A 16,132-nucleotide genomic window follows, 5' to 3' on the forward strand; every position below is an offset into this window, starting at 1 on the left:
AGACAACGTCCATTGTTAAAAGTGCTATACAAATAAAATAACATTAGAATTTGAATTAAAAGTGGTGTGGTGATGCAACCTGACATGAAGCTGTTATTGTTACCACAGTGTTTTATTACTCTTTTACTACAGCAGTTTGCCAATGTAAACAGTTGCATTTCTTGTCTTTATATTTAATGTTCTTGAATGTATGCATTACTTGCATAATGGCAGCTTTAATCACCTACTGCTCTCTTTTTGCCTCACAGGCATTTTATAAGACAAAAATGAAAAACCCCTGGGCATGACTGACATTACAAACGCCTTCCGTATAATGTTAAAAAATAAGAAATATCATAGAAAAGATTTAACATGGGGGTCACGGTGGCTTAGTGGTTAGCACGTTCGCCTCACACCTCCCGGGTTGGGTGTTTGATTCCCGCCTCCGCCTTGTGTGTGTGGAGTTTGCATGTTCTCCCCGTGCCTCGGGGGTTTCCTCCGGGTACTCCGGTTTCCTCCCCGGTCCAAAGACATGCATGGTAGGTTGATTGGCATCTCTGGAAAATTGTCTGTAGTGTGTGATTGCGTGAGTGAATGAGAGTGTGTGTGTGCCCTGCGATGGGTTGGCACTCTGTCCAGGGTGTATCCTGCCTTGATGCCCGATGACGCCTGAGATAGGCACAGGCTCCCCGTGACCCGAGATAGAAGCGGTAGAAGATGAATGAATGAATGAATGATTTAACATGCTCTTTAATTCAGTTAGATGGAGAGTCTAGTGCTGAGGTGTAAGGAACATGGTATCCAGTAACAACTATAAATTACACAGTAACTCTTGTGAATTATTAAAGGTCAAGCCATCAGAAGATCCTTTAAGATATGAGGTCATATCATGAGATTTGGACTCGTACATCGTCACTTTCACTCAATGTTGAACAGATAAGCCGTTATCTCAGTTTTCTGTTTTTGTTTTCACTTTATTTTTCCTGTCAGCTCATTGCATCATTTCCTCCACTGGGCACCGATGATAACAATCCCTGGAGACTGACGACATCCTGAAAAGGAGCCAGACACGTGACTCTGCCAGGTTGGATTGTATTACTGAGTACAAACATTTAACTCGCATCTGATTTTTCTTTCCCGTGCACTCTGATTTATCTGTCGCACCAGTGAGCAAAAGCAAAGCCGTAAGCATTTTTTATCTGGATTAATCAAAGCATCAGGGAGCATGTGATGGGTCTGTGTCAGCAAATCAGAGGAAGCTAGAGATTCAGCTGTATTTCCCTGAACCTCTCTGTATCAGCAGTTCTCACTGGACTTATTTTCCTCCCATTGTACTCTGGTTAGGGGATTAAAGTAGAGGTTTATTGGGACAGAGCCCATCATGGGTCAGAATGAGCCCCAAGAAGAGTTTATAAACCGTCTGAAATTTTTTTTATTGGATTTTATTTTAATTACCACAACAATAAATAAGGAATAATTATACCATTCATTTAAGGAAATCATTTATAATACTAAAAAAAAAAAATAATAATTATTTCACATCACAGATCGTTACTACTGTTCTTTTAAGAATAAAAATTTTCGTAACTTACACTAATGGGTTAAAGCGGCTGGCAGCAATGCTGATAATACAGTTTATATATCGATACGCAAACGTAAATTAAAAATCATTTTATAAATAAATTGTGTTTTATAAAAAGTAAAATAGTTCTACAAAATTATTTCAAACTATCTTCTCATTTATTTTTTTATTTAAACTTTTTCTTTTTAAATAAACAAGAATTAAAAAACAGGGGTCACGGTGGCTTAGTGGTTAGCACGTTCGCCTCACACCTCCAGGGTTGGGGGTTCGATTCCCGCCTCCGCCTTGAGTGTGTGGAGTTTGCATGTTCTCCTTGTGCCTCGGGGGTTTCCTCCGGGTACTCCGGTTTCCTCCCCCGGTCCAAAGACATACATGGTAAGTTGATTGGCATCTCTGGAAAATTGTCCGTAGTGTGTGATTGCATGAGTGAATGAGAGTGTGTGTGTGCCCTGCGATAGGTTGGCACTCCGTCCAGGGTGTATCCTGCCTTGATGCCAGATGATGCCTGAGATATGATGCCCGTGACCCGAGGTAGTTCGGATAAGCGGTAGAAAATGAGTGAGTGAGTGAGAGAGAGTGAGTGAAAACATGCCTGACAATAAAGCAGATTCTGATTCTGATAATTGATGAATTTCTCACCGCAGTGATCCGAGTTTGATTGCCGGGGCAGAGAACCAACCCAGGTACTAAGGGGTTAACTCTCAGTGCTGGTCCCTAGACAACACAACACAATGACCCTGAAAATTCCTCCTTTTGCTTTCCAAGGATTTGTCTTATGGCTGCAATGGGTTAATTAATGAACTTAATGTATAAGAAGATAGATTCCATTAAATTAGATTTAAAGGAAAACTCTGCCCCTATGTGTTTCTATCAAAATGTTTCTAATTCTTGTGTGTGTGTGGAGTTTGCATGTTCTCCCCGTGCCTCGGGGGTTTCCTCCGGGTACTCCGGTTTCCTCCCCCGGTCCAAAGACATGCATGGTAGGTTGATTGGCATCTCTGGAAAATTGTCCGTAATGAATGAGAGTGTGTGTGCCCTGCGATGGGTTGGCACTCCGTCCAGGGTGTATCCTGCCTTGATGCCCAATGACGCCTGAGATAGGCACAGGCTCCCCGTGACCCGAGGTAGTTCGGATAAGCGGTAGAAAATGAATGAGAGAATTAAAAAACATTAAGCTGTGCTGTTATATTAAAAATAAGTAATGATGGAATGGTTAGAACTCCTCAAGTTACTGTTGCCCCTCTAAGCACTTTATTTTCTTCAAATAACATGTCCCAAAGTGTTAGTCATCTTACTCTACAGCATTTTTTTAACCGATTAAAGAATGACGCATACAAATCTGTCTTTAGACGACGTCTATATTTCACAGCACTGTACAAACAAAACTGAATTAAATTGAAAATACTAATCCATTTATTAATGGTATGGAACAATATTCTTGCTTTTTGATGTTATAAAATCTTACATCTTAAAGTTTGACATCTTAAAATTACAACTTTACCTTTGCCTGTTACATAGAGCAGTGAAATTGGAGACTCCTTCCATTAAGGTTAAGTAGAATAAATTCCAGGCTGCTTACAGAAAACCTTTACCATATCAAATATATGTATTTCTAATCTGTGCATGTGGATCTTTTACTGTAGACATGTTGTCACTATAAAAACACTATAAATAACATATTGGAACATTAACATAGTGAAAATAAATAAATAAATAAATCAGTGAGCAATCAGAATTGAGGATTAAAGAGCACTGTGGTGTACCATCAATTAACAATACATTCACCTACATAGTCAGAAATGTGGCTGGTTTCTGAACAAGTGGTGTTTATATAGAGAGGAATTACTAAACACAGTGTCTGTTGGCCAGAGGAACATATTTATGTCCTGCAAAAATTCTTAAGTGAAGCCATTTGGCGTTTGGTGTAGACATAAAGAGACACATGATCTCTTCAACAACACATTAAACCCCAAGCAAAGTAGGATTAAAGAAGAATCCTGGCAGCAAAACCTAACCTCTGGATAATAACAATGTTTTTTTTTTATTTAAACCCCATTTTAAACATCTAAATCCCATAGGGTTTGTCTTACTCAAATATTGTGTAAAAATGTCTCAGAAAGAATAAAATCAAATAAAAAAAAAAAAATAAAAAAAACAGGTCAGTAAATGGAGTGCAACAGGCAGACAGAGAGGGAGGAAGGGAGCATGGAGGGGCCCAAAGTCACCAAACCGAGGGGTGTGTCAAATTGCTTTCAGTGCAGCGTGATAAAAGCCGGTGGATATTTCTATTTTTACCTCACTGTGCCTCGGCCCCTTCAGCTTGCTTTGCTGAACTAAAAGCAGCTCCATAACTTCATGCTGGATGAGAGCAGGAAAGAGTGCCTGGGACATGAGGACGCTGTTGCTTTAATAGTGCTTTTCCTCCTCCCTGTGTTTGGGTTTGGACATCTGTGGAATATTGCAGAGACAAAACTGAGACACGGAGAGAGCAGAGTTGTGGATTACGGCCTGGTTGCAGTTCCAGTGGAGAAGAAAGGAGGAAAATGTCCAGCGAAGGTGACCCAGGAGGACAAGTGTCCACCACAGCACTGAGTACGGTGGCAGTCCAGGCAGGAGACACACAGATTATTGTGGCTGTATTAAAGGTATCAAAGTTGATGCTGATGTTTTGAAATCTGTAGTAATCCCATGATTACAGAATGTAATGATTTTTAATAGGTTAATTAAATGATTCAAATATTATGAGTAAATTATTTCTAAGCAACAAGTGTTGTCAAACACCACAGACAGCCTGTAATGCCTAAGAGCTACATACGAAATAAATGAAATGAATTAAATAATAATTTTTAATCATTGGAACATTTTTAATGAAAGCAGCATTTTTTACACCAATCTACAAAATTACTGATAAATTACTGTATAAAAATGTATATTAACCTCCTTAAACTATCCTTAAAATACTGAATATTTATTTATGTCGTTTTAATGAAAACTTTTGAAACTTGTAGCCTGAAGTCTCACATGAAGGCTTTAGGGTCTTTAATAGCAAGTCTTTATGGCAGCAAAAACAAAAATACACAGTAATCTACACCAAATGGTCTTTTTATACCTTTTAAAATGACACATCATGATAAAGTGACACATCAATTATCAGCACAAGTTATAACTGCTGCCACCTAAGAAGTAAACACGATGCTGGCTCTTAAAATAATCGAGTAATGATCGTGTTGTGACATGTACTGTAAGCTTCGAGGGTGGGGAGGTCTGTCAGACTCGTCACTTACATCTCAATGCTTTCGTATTGTCCTGTAATAAAACTCTGTATTTATGTAGAAGTTGTCACTCTGACATGTCACTACTCACTAATGTTCTGAGAGCTAAACATTTTTTAATTATATTCCACACTAGTGCCCTGAGTACTGGGGTGAGCCAGGTCAGAAATAATAAATCCTTTCTTAAACATACAAAGCCTGAGTGTATCTACACATGCAGCATAGCAGAAGTACAGGAAGAAGCTCCGCTATAAGGCCACAAAGACCATTTCCACCTAAACAAAACACAGTTTCAACAACAAGCAGCTAAATGAACAGACAGACAGAAAAAAAAATGCATACAAGATTCTGCAGATTCCAACAGTATAAGGATGAGGCCAAAAAAACCCCCACCAATTAATTAATTAATTAATTTTTTGCTGCGCTCCATCTTCTCTTATTCTGACCTGGTAATATATATATATATATATATATATATATACTTCTCCTAATTACCAGAATTCCTCAACTACACCGTGTAGTTTTTAAGATATACCCATTTTAAATTGTCGTTTTCAAGCAAGACTCTCAAAAATAGACCCGTTGAACAGGTTAATAATATAGTTGTAGAGAACATGTTAATACTCTCAGCTCATCTGTAGAGGCTACGTCTCAGATTTGACCTCTTGTGTATTAATACTTGCAAGTGTTTCTATATTTATATCTAGTGAAAAGCTTCTCTAGAAAAGTAGCAGGTATCGTCATTGTACACAATGCAAAGAAATTTAGGTTGTCAACTCTCAGACAACAACAAGGGCATTTAAACAAACAACTACGAAGGAGTTTAAATTAAGATGTTACAAAAGAAGGATTAAGAATAAATAGTGTGCACTGTATATGGCAGCTGTATATGATTATATATATACATATATATATATATATATATATATATATATATATATATATATATATATATATATATATACACACACACAAGATTGCAAATAAGTGAAAAGGCTTGATTTTTTTTAATGCATACTCAGGTGTACATATTGTACATAATATATATTGTACAGTTAGTTTGATAACGTACTTTGACAGCATAGTAGAAATATTATAATAATATTTTAAATAATATTTTATTAGTCGTGTATTTATTAGTCATCTCTGTAGAATAGTTACACTTCTGTCATCCTGCACCAAATAAAACTTTCTTTTAAATAGTGGAAAAAGTGAACATAAGCTCTTTAGCCGAGAAATTCCTTCATGTTTACTTCATTTTTCACTAATGCTCAGGATCAGGGGATTGTTATGGTCATTCCCGAAAGCTTCAACTTGTGTTTCTTGATGTAGTTTATAATGGAGGTATATTTCCAGCTTTAGTTTCCTGACTGACTGACTGACTGACTGACTGACTGACTCGTTTCTTCCAGAATTTACTGTTATTTACCGAAACCCGTTCTTCCATTTACACGTGCAATAACCAGTGGCTCCTGCACAACCCCAAAACATAAGAGATCCACCTTCATGCTTAACAATTGCCATTTTTGTTTGTTGTTGTTCCCCTTCTCTTCTCTTTTTTTGCCTTTTTTGATCAGTCCACGATATTTGTTTCCAAAATGTCTCGAGGTTATCTGGATATGACGAGGTCACACATGATAAGGTTCCTTTCTGATGACTCTTCCATGCAGATCATGTTTTAATGTGCCAGCAACACTGCAGAGTAGATCTGTCTGTGTGTCCACCACATCTCTTAGTGTCAGCTAAACCTTCCTGCTGTTCTGTGCTCTATGTTGCTTTGCTTTAATTCCCTTTAATTTTCATTTCTTAATGATATTTCAGAAAGTGGAACTTTCTTTTTATAGCCTTTCTCTGATTTGTAGGCATCATTTAGCTTCATTTTTAGCTTCTTATTCAGCTGCATAGAGGAGCCCATGTTTGGTGAGATTTAGCACAAGTCAGAGAATATATTATGCTATTATAATGCATTTTTCTTTAAAAAAAAAATGGCTATTTTCTGCAGAGAACATCATCGTTTCCGTGTTTTTAGAATCTCACATCATTCACTGTGGCCTGTACTCTCTAATACACTTGTAAATTACATTCTCAAACTTTGAGCTCAAATTATTCTATTTTCACTTTATTCTTCTTTTCCCCTCTTTTACCAATTTTAGTTTCTAAATCAATAAAATATTTCAATTCTCCAGAGGTGCTCAAACTTCTTCACACAACCAATTATTCTTAAAAAACTGTCCATAGTTTACATAGTTTACCATATGTAAAGTGGTGGAAATGGTCTACAGAGTAGTTCTGTTTTTACTGATATATATATATATCTGTATTTTGGTAAAATGGTTCTAAATAATGGTTCATAAATGTTTATTTATTGCTATAATAGTTCTAGAGAATAATGAAATAGTTCTGTAGAACGGTTTAATAGTTCTGTGGAGTGGTAAGTAGTTTCCAGAGTTATAAAGTATCAGAGGTAAAAGAATCAGAGGTAAAATATATCAGTGGGTTGGACAATAGTTCGACGGAATCTTGCAATAGTTACAGTATATAAAGTGGTGAAATATATCTATAGATTTTTAAAATAGTTCTGTTGAGCGATTTTGTTTTAGAGTTGTAAAATAATGCATCAAGGGTTTCTACACAATTTTGAAGGAACATTATTTATTTCTTTAGATAACAGCAGCTCAGTATTTCCTTCTGCAAGGGAAATCACAGGTAGGCAGGATGGACGGATGGATGGATGGGTAGATGAGTGGGAAGGTGGATAAATAGGTGGATGGATGAATAGATGGATGGATGGATGGATGGATGGATGAATATTTGGATGGGTGGATGTATGGATGGGTGGGTAGGTGGATAAATAGGTGGATGGATGGGTGGATAAATAGGTGGATGGATGGATGGATGGATGGTTGGAAGGGTTGGTGGGTGGATAAATAGGTGGATGTATGGGTGGATGGATGGATGGATGGATGGATGGATGAATAGGTGGGTGGATGGATGGATGGAAGGGTTGGTGGGCATGTAGGTGCATAAATATGTGGATGGATGGGTGGATGAATAGATGGATGGATGGATGGGTAGGTGGGTTGGTGGATAAATAAGTGGATGGATGCATGGATGGATAGATGAAAGGGTGGGTGGGTGTGTTGGTGCATAAATAGGTGGTTGGATGGATGGATGGATGGATGGATGGGTGGATGTATGGATGAATGAGTAGGTGGATAAATAGGTGGATGGATGGATGGATGGATGGATGAATATTTGGATGGGTGGATGTATGGATGGGTGGGTAGGTGTATAAATAGGTGGATGGATGGATGGATGGATGGATGAATATTTGGATGGGTGGATGTATGGATGGGTGGGTAGGTGGATAAATAGGTGGATGGATGGATGGATGGATGGATGAATATTTGGATGGGTGGATGTATGGATGGGTGGGTAGGTGTATAAATAGGTGGATGGATGGGTAGATAAATAGGTGGGTGGATGGGTGAATGGATGGATGGTTGGAAGGGTTGGTGGGTGGATAAATAGGTGGATGGATGGGTGGATGGATGGATGAATAGGTGGGTGGATGTATGGATGGAAGGGTTGGTGGGCGTGTAGGTGCATAAATATGTGGATGGATGGGTGGATGAATAGTTGGATGGATGGGTGGGTGGGTAGGTGGATAAATAAGTGGATGGATGGATGGATGGATGGATGGATGGATAGATGGAAGGGTGGGTGGGTGTGTTGGTGCATAAATAGGTGGTTGGATGGGTGGATGTATGGATGGGTGGGTAGGTGGATAAATAGGTGGATGGATGGATGGATGGATGGATGGATGGATGAATATTTGGATGGGTGGATGTATGGATGGGTGGGTAGGTGGATAAATAGGTGGATGGATGGGTAGATAAATAGGTGGGTGGATGGGTGGATGGATGGATGGAAGGGTTGGTGGGTGGATAAATAGGTGGATGGATGGGTGGATGGATGGATGGATGAATAGGTGGGTGGATGGATGGATGGATGGAAGGGTTGGTGGGCGTGTAGGTGCATAAATATGTGGATGGATGGGTGGATGAATAGTTGGATGGATGGATGGGTGGGTGAGTAGGTGGATAAATAAGTGGATGGATGGATGGATAGATGGAAGGGTGGGTGGGTGTGTTGGTGCATAAATAGGTGGTTGGATGGATGGATGGATGGATGGATGGATGGAGGGATAGTTAGATTACACAGGTGGATAGGTAGATTGAACTGCATTTTCATTGCATAGTACAGGTAAATAGCAAAGAAATACCATTTAGCATCTACCAGAAGTGCAGATAGTAGAAAGATGTGCAAAGAAAATGTGTAGATAAATATGTCAGTATGTGTACAGCAATAAGGTTATGTCAGGTCGCATGTGCATAAGAATACTATGTGCAAAATAGGAATATGTGCCAGTTGTATAGACAATATTTATATATGTTGTGCAAATGTATACATTATGTACATTGTATGTACAGGTGTACCCAAGGTAATATATACCCAAGTGTATATACAGATTATATACGTATAGGTTATATATTATAAGTGTGTTATTTTCCATGATAATACTCTTAGTAGATCCGGTTTCTTTTGTCTTCCCCGTGGACTTTCATCACTATTCTGAAGTGACCTTGGTACGCCGGAGCTTCGATATGAGCGAGTGTAGAAAGCCTTTCAGCCGTTCAGATCCATCAGCTTTGAGAGGTGATGGTTTCTCTGTTACAGCTTTCAGCAAAGACAAATTTCTCTCGCAAGAGTCCTGCATATCCGGCAGTGACCAAGGTTCAGTGTCATCTATAACAACCTGACGTAAATTCTCCTCCTGGAAAACTTCCTGACATAATGACTTAATGTTGGTGTTTATCGGCTCCTGTGAGAAGCATTAAGTACTCAGCTTGGGCACTGTGAAAAATCCCATCTCGTACACAAGCTGTGGATTATTGATCAGGTTGTTAGCCGTTCTGTTTCAGGCTTTGGATGCTGTTTGTTGTGATGTCAGGTGGGTTTCTGATGGAAAAAAAACACACACATGAACAGATTTTCCAGAGAACCGTTGCCAGTTAAAGGTATGCGCTTAGCATACATGCCGAGATAATCTTCACTGCCAACAAGCTTAAAATATACGGCGCAGACAATTAAATAGCCATCTGTCTGTATCTCTGAAGCTGCCTTTCCACTATTTGTGTCAGAATTTAGACAAATCACAGCAGCTGCAAAAGGCCACCAATGAGTTTAAATCTGATTATAATATTTGTGTAATAAGATGTTTAACAAGCCATGATTGGGTTAAAAGCTAACTAGCATGCTATCGTTTATTGGGTCATGACTTTTTCTTTGATATGCATAAAAAAATTTCTGCTGAGAGCAACATCATTGTTTGAGTTTTTAGGATCTTACATATATTTACTATGATCTGTGTTCTCTGAAACACTTGCATAGAACATTCAAAATACTTGCTCTGGTTACTCAAGTACAAGTAAATACAACTGACGGGTTATTTGTTACAGGTTAACCTAGCAAGCAAATGTTAGAGGTAACCGAGCAATACGCTGAGCACGCATGAACGCCACCACAAGCTTGTAATTACAAGTGAAAACTCTTTGAGTTCAGAGCAGAGGTGGGAGTAAGTCACACATGTGCAAGTCACAAGTAAGTCTCAAGTCATGAATGTCAAGTCAAAGTCAAGTCGAGTCTTTTTTAATATTTGTCAAGCAAGTCTCAAGTCTCAAATTTGCGACTTAAGTCAGACTCGATTCAAGTCGAGTCCTCCATCTCTGAATCATTTAACTCAAGTCCGAGTCAAGTCTCAAGTCATGAATGTCAAGTCAAAGTCAAGTCGAGTCTTTTTTAATATTTGTCAAGCAAGTCTCAAGTCTCAAATTTGCGACTTAAGTCTGACTCGAGTCAAGTCGAGTCCCCGTCTCTGAATCTTTTAACTCAAGTCCGAGTCAAGTCTCAAGAAATGAATGTCATTTCTAAGTTGGGGATTAAACATGGAGAATTCAATGGATGCAGCATCTGAAGTTGACGATAAATTTGTTGAAATCTCAAAAGTTGTGTATTTTGAATATGCATTCAGTCCTCAAGATGCAAGCAGATTGGTTAACATTTAAACACTTACAATAAAACAAGCTAATTTCAATACCAATCACAATATAAAGATATAACGATAAGAGTGTGTTCTGATAAATGCATTTACTTATATAGAAAAAACAAAGTACATCTGATGTGCATTCTGTTCTTCATTTTCTATAAGTAGTGTTTAAAAACCTTGCTGCATTGTTGTAGTTTTTGTAGTTTAACCTTAGTGTGCTGGATGAAAAATGTTTTAGTAATGATATCATAATAAATTGCCACAATTCACTTAAAGATTTTGCAGGTTTTGTGATAGATTTTGATTTACAAATACAAATGCTCATTCAAAGAGAAGATGCCACCTCCATGTGGTCTTTGAGGACAACAACCTCTTCATCATTACACAATTGTCAGACTGTATCTGACTGTAGAAAGGACATTATACATAATAACACACTCTGGTGTTTATAACAGTTTATATATATTAGTCTAGAATTTTGTATAATATTAATCTTTAATACACTTTTTGTACTTATGTTCTGTAAAGCTACAATTAAAATCTGTACTGTATTAAACCGTTTCTTTTTATACTATTTTTTATGTTCTTCTAGTAGTTTCATGGCAAAAAAACTGTATTGTATTGTTGAAATTCCTAGATACTCAAATGGACTAAGCATGAACCTTGTAGTGTGTATTAAACACTTTACTCATCCGACTCAGCACATATGCTTAGTACACCAGCATTAGAAACAAAACGTGTCCACAAACACTTGCGCTTGAAATGTCTAGACTGGAAGCACATCATAGCCTCGTCGTTAACTTGCCATTTTGTTAACACCCATAGACATAGATATCATAAGCTTTGTGATATTTATTTACAGTTTGAAACAAAAAGTCTATAAAATCAGATTAAATGTAAAAGCTTGGACCTAAAGGCATGTTAGATACATCATACATAATTACCCTAAATAGAGAGTAACTACACAAGGTGCATTGTGTTGATGGCAGGGAAGTGTTTACAATTCATGGCATTCAGAGGAAGTGCACATGCAGGAGTAGTGTTTCACCTCTATGTAAACACGGCCTTGGTTTTTCATCTCTGTGTGTATTTGTGTGTATGTTGTTGCAGTGCGGACAGCTGGTGCATCTGCAGCTGACTGAAGCCCATCCGGACCTCCTGGAGATTGGAAACAATCAGGACGAATCCATGAAACTTCTGGCAGAGCACGATCAGCTGCTCGGCAAACTGAAGGTAAAAAAACATCTGAGTAAATAACATGAAAATAATCACGTACCACTGTAGCAGCAGCGAGAAAATCACATTCTTTATGCTTTCCCTACTAAATGTAATACATCATTCACGTCAAGACATGTTGCACCATTCTTACGCTTCTTAAAATATGCACCAATGCTATGTGGCTAACGTAGATAACATACAATGGAAGTTTATCTTGTGTGGAAAATCTTTCCTGTACCTATCTGCCTCAAACAATTTGCAGGCATGTACTTAACGACAAGGTATGATTTACTGTCGTCTGTATACCTGAGCAAATCTTCACTGTGTAGCTGAAAGCTGTGACATCTCGAGAAACCAGAATTATTCACGTTCTCTCTAAAAATTGGGTTTTGGCTCCCAAAGCTTAAGGGTGGATGATGATGGTGATGATGATGATGATGATGATGATGATGATGATGATGATGATGATGATGATAAAGATATAGCTCCACGTCTAGTTACTATAATTAAATGTGTAAATCTGAACTCTACCTGCTATATTACATCTTTGTTATTTATTTAAAGGAAAAGGATGTATAACTGTTATATGACTGCCATGAGAAGGAGACCACTTAAGAGAACATGGTGACATCAGTATTTTGAGTTTCTGTGTGAGTTTTCAGCACAGTAACCTCGGCAGTGTTTAAAATGTTGGACTTCTGACCAGAAAGTCAGGAGTGAATTCCCTTAAAACCACCTCAGATGTATAAAAATAGATGTATGTAAGTCGCTTTGCTAATGGTGTCTGCCAAAAAGCATAAATAAAATATAACTACTTGACTGAAATATCTGAACTTAAACAAAACACCACAAGCTCTCTCTGGTCAGGATTCAGCCCCACAGGAGGTATGTGGATTATCATTAATTATACATAGTCATGAGAATTAGACGGACATTAGTCTAAGAAGCCGACGTGGTGGCGCTTTCTTTTTCCATAGGTAGCTCTCAGAGTTCTTGTTTACTCATCAACACCATCACTTCTTTAATCTAAACTCTTTTAATATATATAAAGATGGGATTCTGTGATCCCTTTTTCAATGACTAGACTGTATCTTGCTCTAAAGCATTCATTAAGGTGGGGTGTTTCCCCACTGAAATCCGGCAAACAGAACAGGATATACAAGGGAGCCAAACAATGACTTTATAACTCGGAAACTCAAAGCCAGAAAAGTGTTTAAAACACATCAGATGCTTTGCATCCCATGGGCTGTTTGGTTTACTGTGATCTTATTGTAAGAAATGGATAAATTTTATTATATTTAAGTTGTTTCCAATTGCTAAGATGCTATTTTAGGGATGTGGTAGCTTAGTGGTCAAGGTGTTGGACTACTGTTCAGAAAGCATTGAGCATTGAGTTCAAATCCCAGGTCCAAAAAACTGCTACTGATGGGCCTCTAAGCAAGGCCCTTAACACTGACTTGTATAAAAAGAGATAAAAAAACAAAAATTAAGTCTTTCTGGATAAGGGTGTCATTTTGCATTAGTAGCAAATTTTAAATGACCACCTGGCTTCTCACTCACTCTCACTCATTTTCTACCGCTTATCTGAACTACCTCGGGTCACGGGGAGCCTGTGCCTATCTCAGGCATCATTGGGCACCCTGGACGGAGTGCCAACCCATCACAAGGCACACACACTCTCATTTCACTCACACAATCACACACTATGGACAATTTTCCAGAGATGCCAATCAACCTACCATGCATGTCTTTGGACCGGGGAAGGAAACCGGAGTACCCGGAGGAAACCCCCGAGGCACGGGGAGAACATGCAAACTCCACACACACAAGGCGGAGGCGGGAATCGAACCCCAACCCTGGAGGTGTGAGGCAAACGTGCTAACCACTAAGCCACCGTGCCCCCACCACCTGGCTTCATGCGTGTAAATTCTTAACAATTTACCTGACTGGAGTGATAATTAAAAAATGAATGTTAATGTTAGGCTTAAAGGATTGTCACTATAGTGAGAAAAACATTTATTACCTGTTAGCTTCTTTGCAAAACGAAAGAGGCACACATTAAATGTTTTGACTGATCAAAAAGGAAGGGAAAAAAAGGTAAACATGATTGTTTTATATATATATATATATATATATATATATATATATATATATATATATATATATATATATATATGTATATTCTTTGTAGCACCTCAGAAGCATTTTAAGCTTCTTTTTAAGCATTTAACACTTTTATATTTTAAATTATTATATTTAATGGAACTCCAAGAATAAATCTTTTTTGGGAGAAACTTTATCACATCTCCAGAAGGTCTCTATTATGCTTTAGTACTTATTTTTAAAATAATCTACAAATGCTGTTTGAATTTGGAGAAAAAAATGAGCATATTCATTCTTAAACCTGGTAGAACTTTAAAGGTCATGATATGCACAGGACTGAGAAAATTCCACATTACGCCATAACTAATTAGTGAAGTAGGTGTATTTAGTGTTGTATTGAAGTTCTCTTCATAAAGCTGAGTCTTAATATTGATCATCACACACTGCTCTCCGGATCATGTCCCACATACAGGTTGGCCTCCATTCATGATCTTCTCATCTTGTTTCACTTGCTGTTCTCATTTTTATTTCTCTCACCTGCACAGAATGTCTTCTTCCTCTTGCTAGCAAAGGCTGGTTTATATTATTTCCACAGAATGCACTATTTCCGCCCAGTCCTCATGCCAGCTCTTCTCTCCAGTGCGTCTCATGCCACATGCTCTCCTCCATGTGTATTGAACTAGAGCTGCTATTGTAGTGCAGATCTGTTGCTGATGTGAAGCTCTGTTTTGCATTTGCATAAGATGGGCAAGTTACACAGTAAATACAATAACATCTTATAGACCCATGTCTAACAGTCTAAAAGCCTCACAGCTTTACAGTACATCCTTATCTGACATTTCTTCTATATTTATCATCATTGTATAGGTTCAGAGATCAGTTCGTTTTATCACGCTTTTTGAATTACCAAGACAAAATAACAGCTACATCTTGTCACGTTATTGAGCAACCGCAAAACGTAAAAGTGTCTCTGGCTCGACCTTCCTGTAAGTTTACAACTTTACTTCTGACTGTTACAAAGCATTGACACTGGAGACTCCTTCCATACACGTTCAATAGAACTTCCTTCCAAATTAAATATGTTATGCATTTCAAATCCATATAAATGATCCATCTAATCATGTATATATATATATATATATATATATATATATCAGAGCTGTTACTGTAGAAAGTTAATGTAGTGGAAGTTTTATATAAACCTGTGATATAGAAAATAAATCAATACTTTCTGACCAATCATAATTGAGAATTAAAGATCACTGTGGTGTGAACAATTGAATACATTCACCTACATAGACAGAAATGTGGCTGGTTTCTGAACAAGTGGTGTTTATATAGAATTACTAATTACTAAACACACTGTCTGTTGGCCAGAGGTCCATATTTATGTCCTGCAAAAATCCTTAAGTGAAGCCATTTGGCGTTTGGTGTAGACATAAAGAGACACATGATCTCTTCAACAACACATTAAACCCAGCTTCTCTTCACCATCTTACCTTTTTAATTTCGCTATAAATTTAAAAGACGAAACATAAAAAATGCTACAAAAATATAAAAAACTTGATGAAAAGTGTAAACTTTAACTGTGGATACTCCTCCCGTAAATGTTTATGTTTACGCCATTTTGCAGAAGCCCTTATTGGAAGCAACTTACATATGTAATTAAGGGCCTTGTTTAAGGGTCCTGCAGTGGCACCTTGGTGTTTATGGGATTTGCACTCACAAGCTTCCGATCAGTAGTCCAACGCTTGAGCTTTTTCTTAAATTAACAGCCCCTCACAGAAAATTTCACTGTACCAGTGTTTATGTAGAACATTTTCTGTACAAGTCCCTGTGTATGAGCTTTCACAACACAAACAAAGACAT

At 37.9% G+C, this 16,132-nt stretch overlaps 1 protein-coding gene across 2 annotated transcripts in view; it reads left to right on the forward strand.

The window, feature by feature from the left end:
* Positions 1-3,850: 3,850 nt before the first annotated feature.
* Positions 3,851-16,132, forward strand: part of ccdc141 (coiled-coil domain containing 141) — a 54,207-nt gene continuing 41,925 nt past the window's right edge. For both annotated transcript variants that reach the window (XM_060877042.1, XM_060877041.1), the window contains exons 1-2: positions 3,851-4,206; positions 12,053-12,175. In XM_060877042.1, the coding sequence (XP_060733025.1) occupies positions 4,105-4,206; positions 12,053-12,175 (225 nt within the window). In that variant the 5' untranslated portion in view covers positions 3,851-4,104. The remainder of the gene's footprint in view (positions 4,207-12,052; positions 12,176-16,132) is intronic.

The sequence above is a fragment of the Tachysurus vachellii genome, chromosome 8 (genome assembly GCF_030014155.1).
Source record: "Tachysurus vachellii isolate PV-2020 chromosome 8, HZAU_Pvac_v1, whole genome shotgun sequence".
NCBI lineage: Eukaryota > Metazoa > Chordata > Actinopteri > Siluriformes > Bagridae > Tachysurus > Tachysurus vachellii.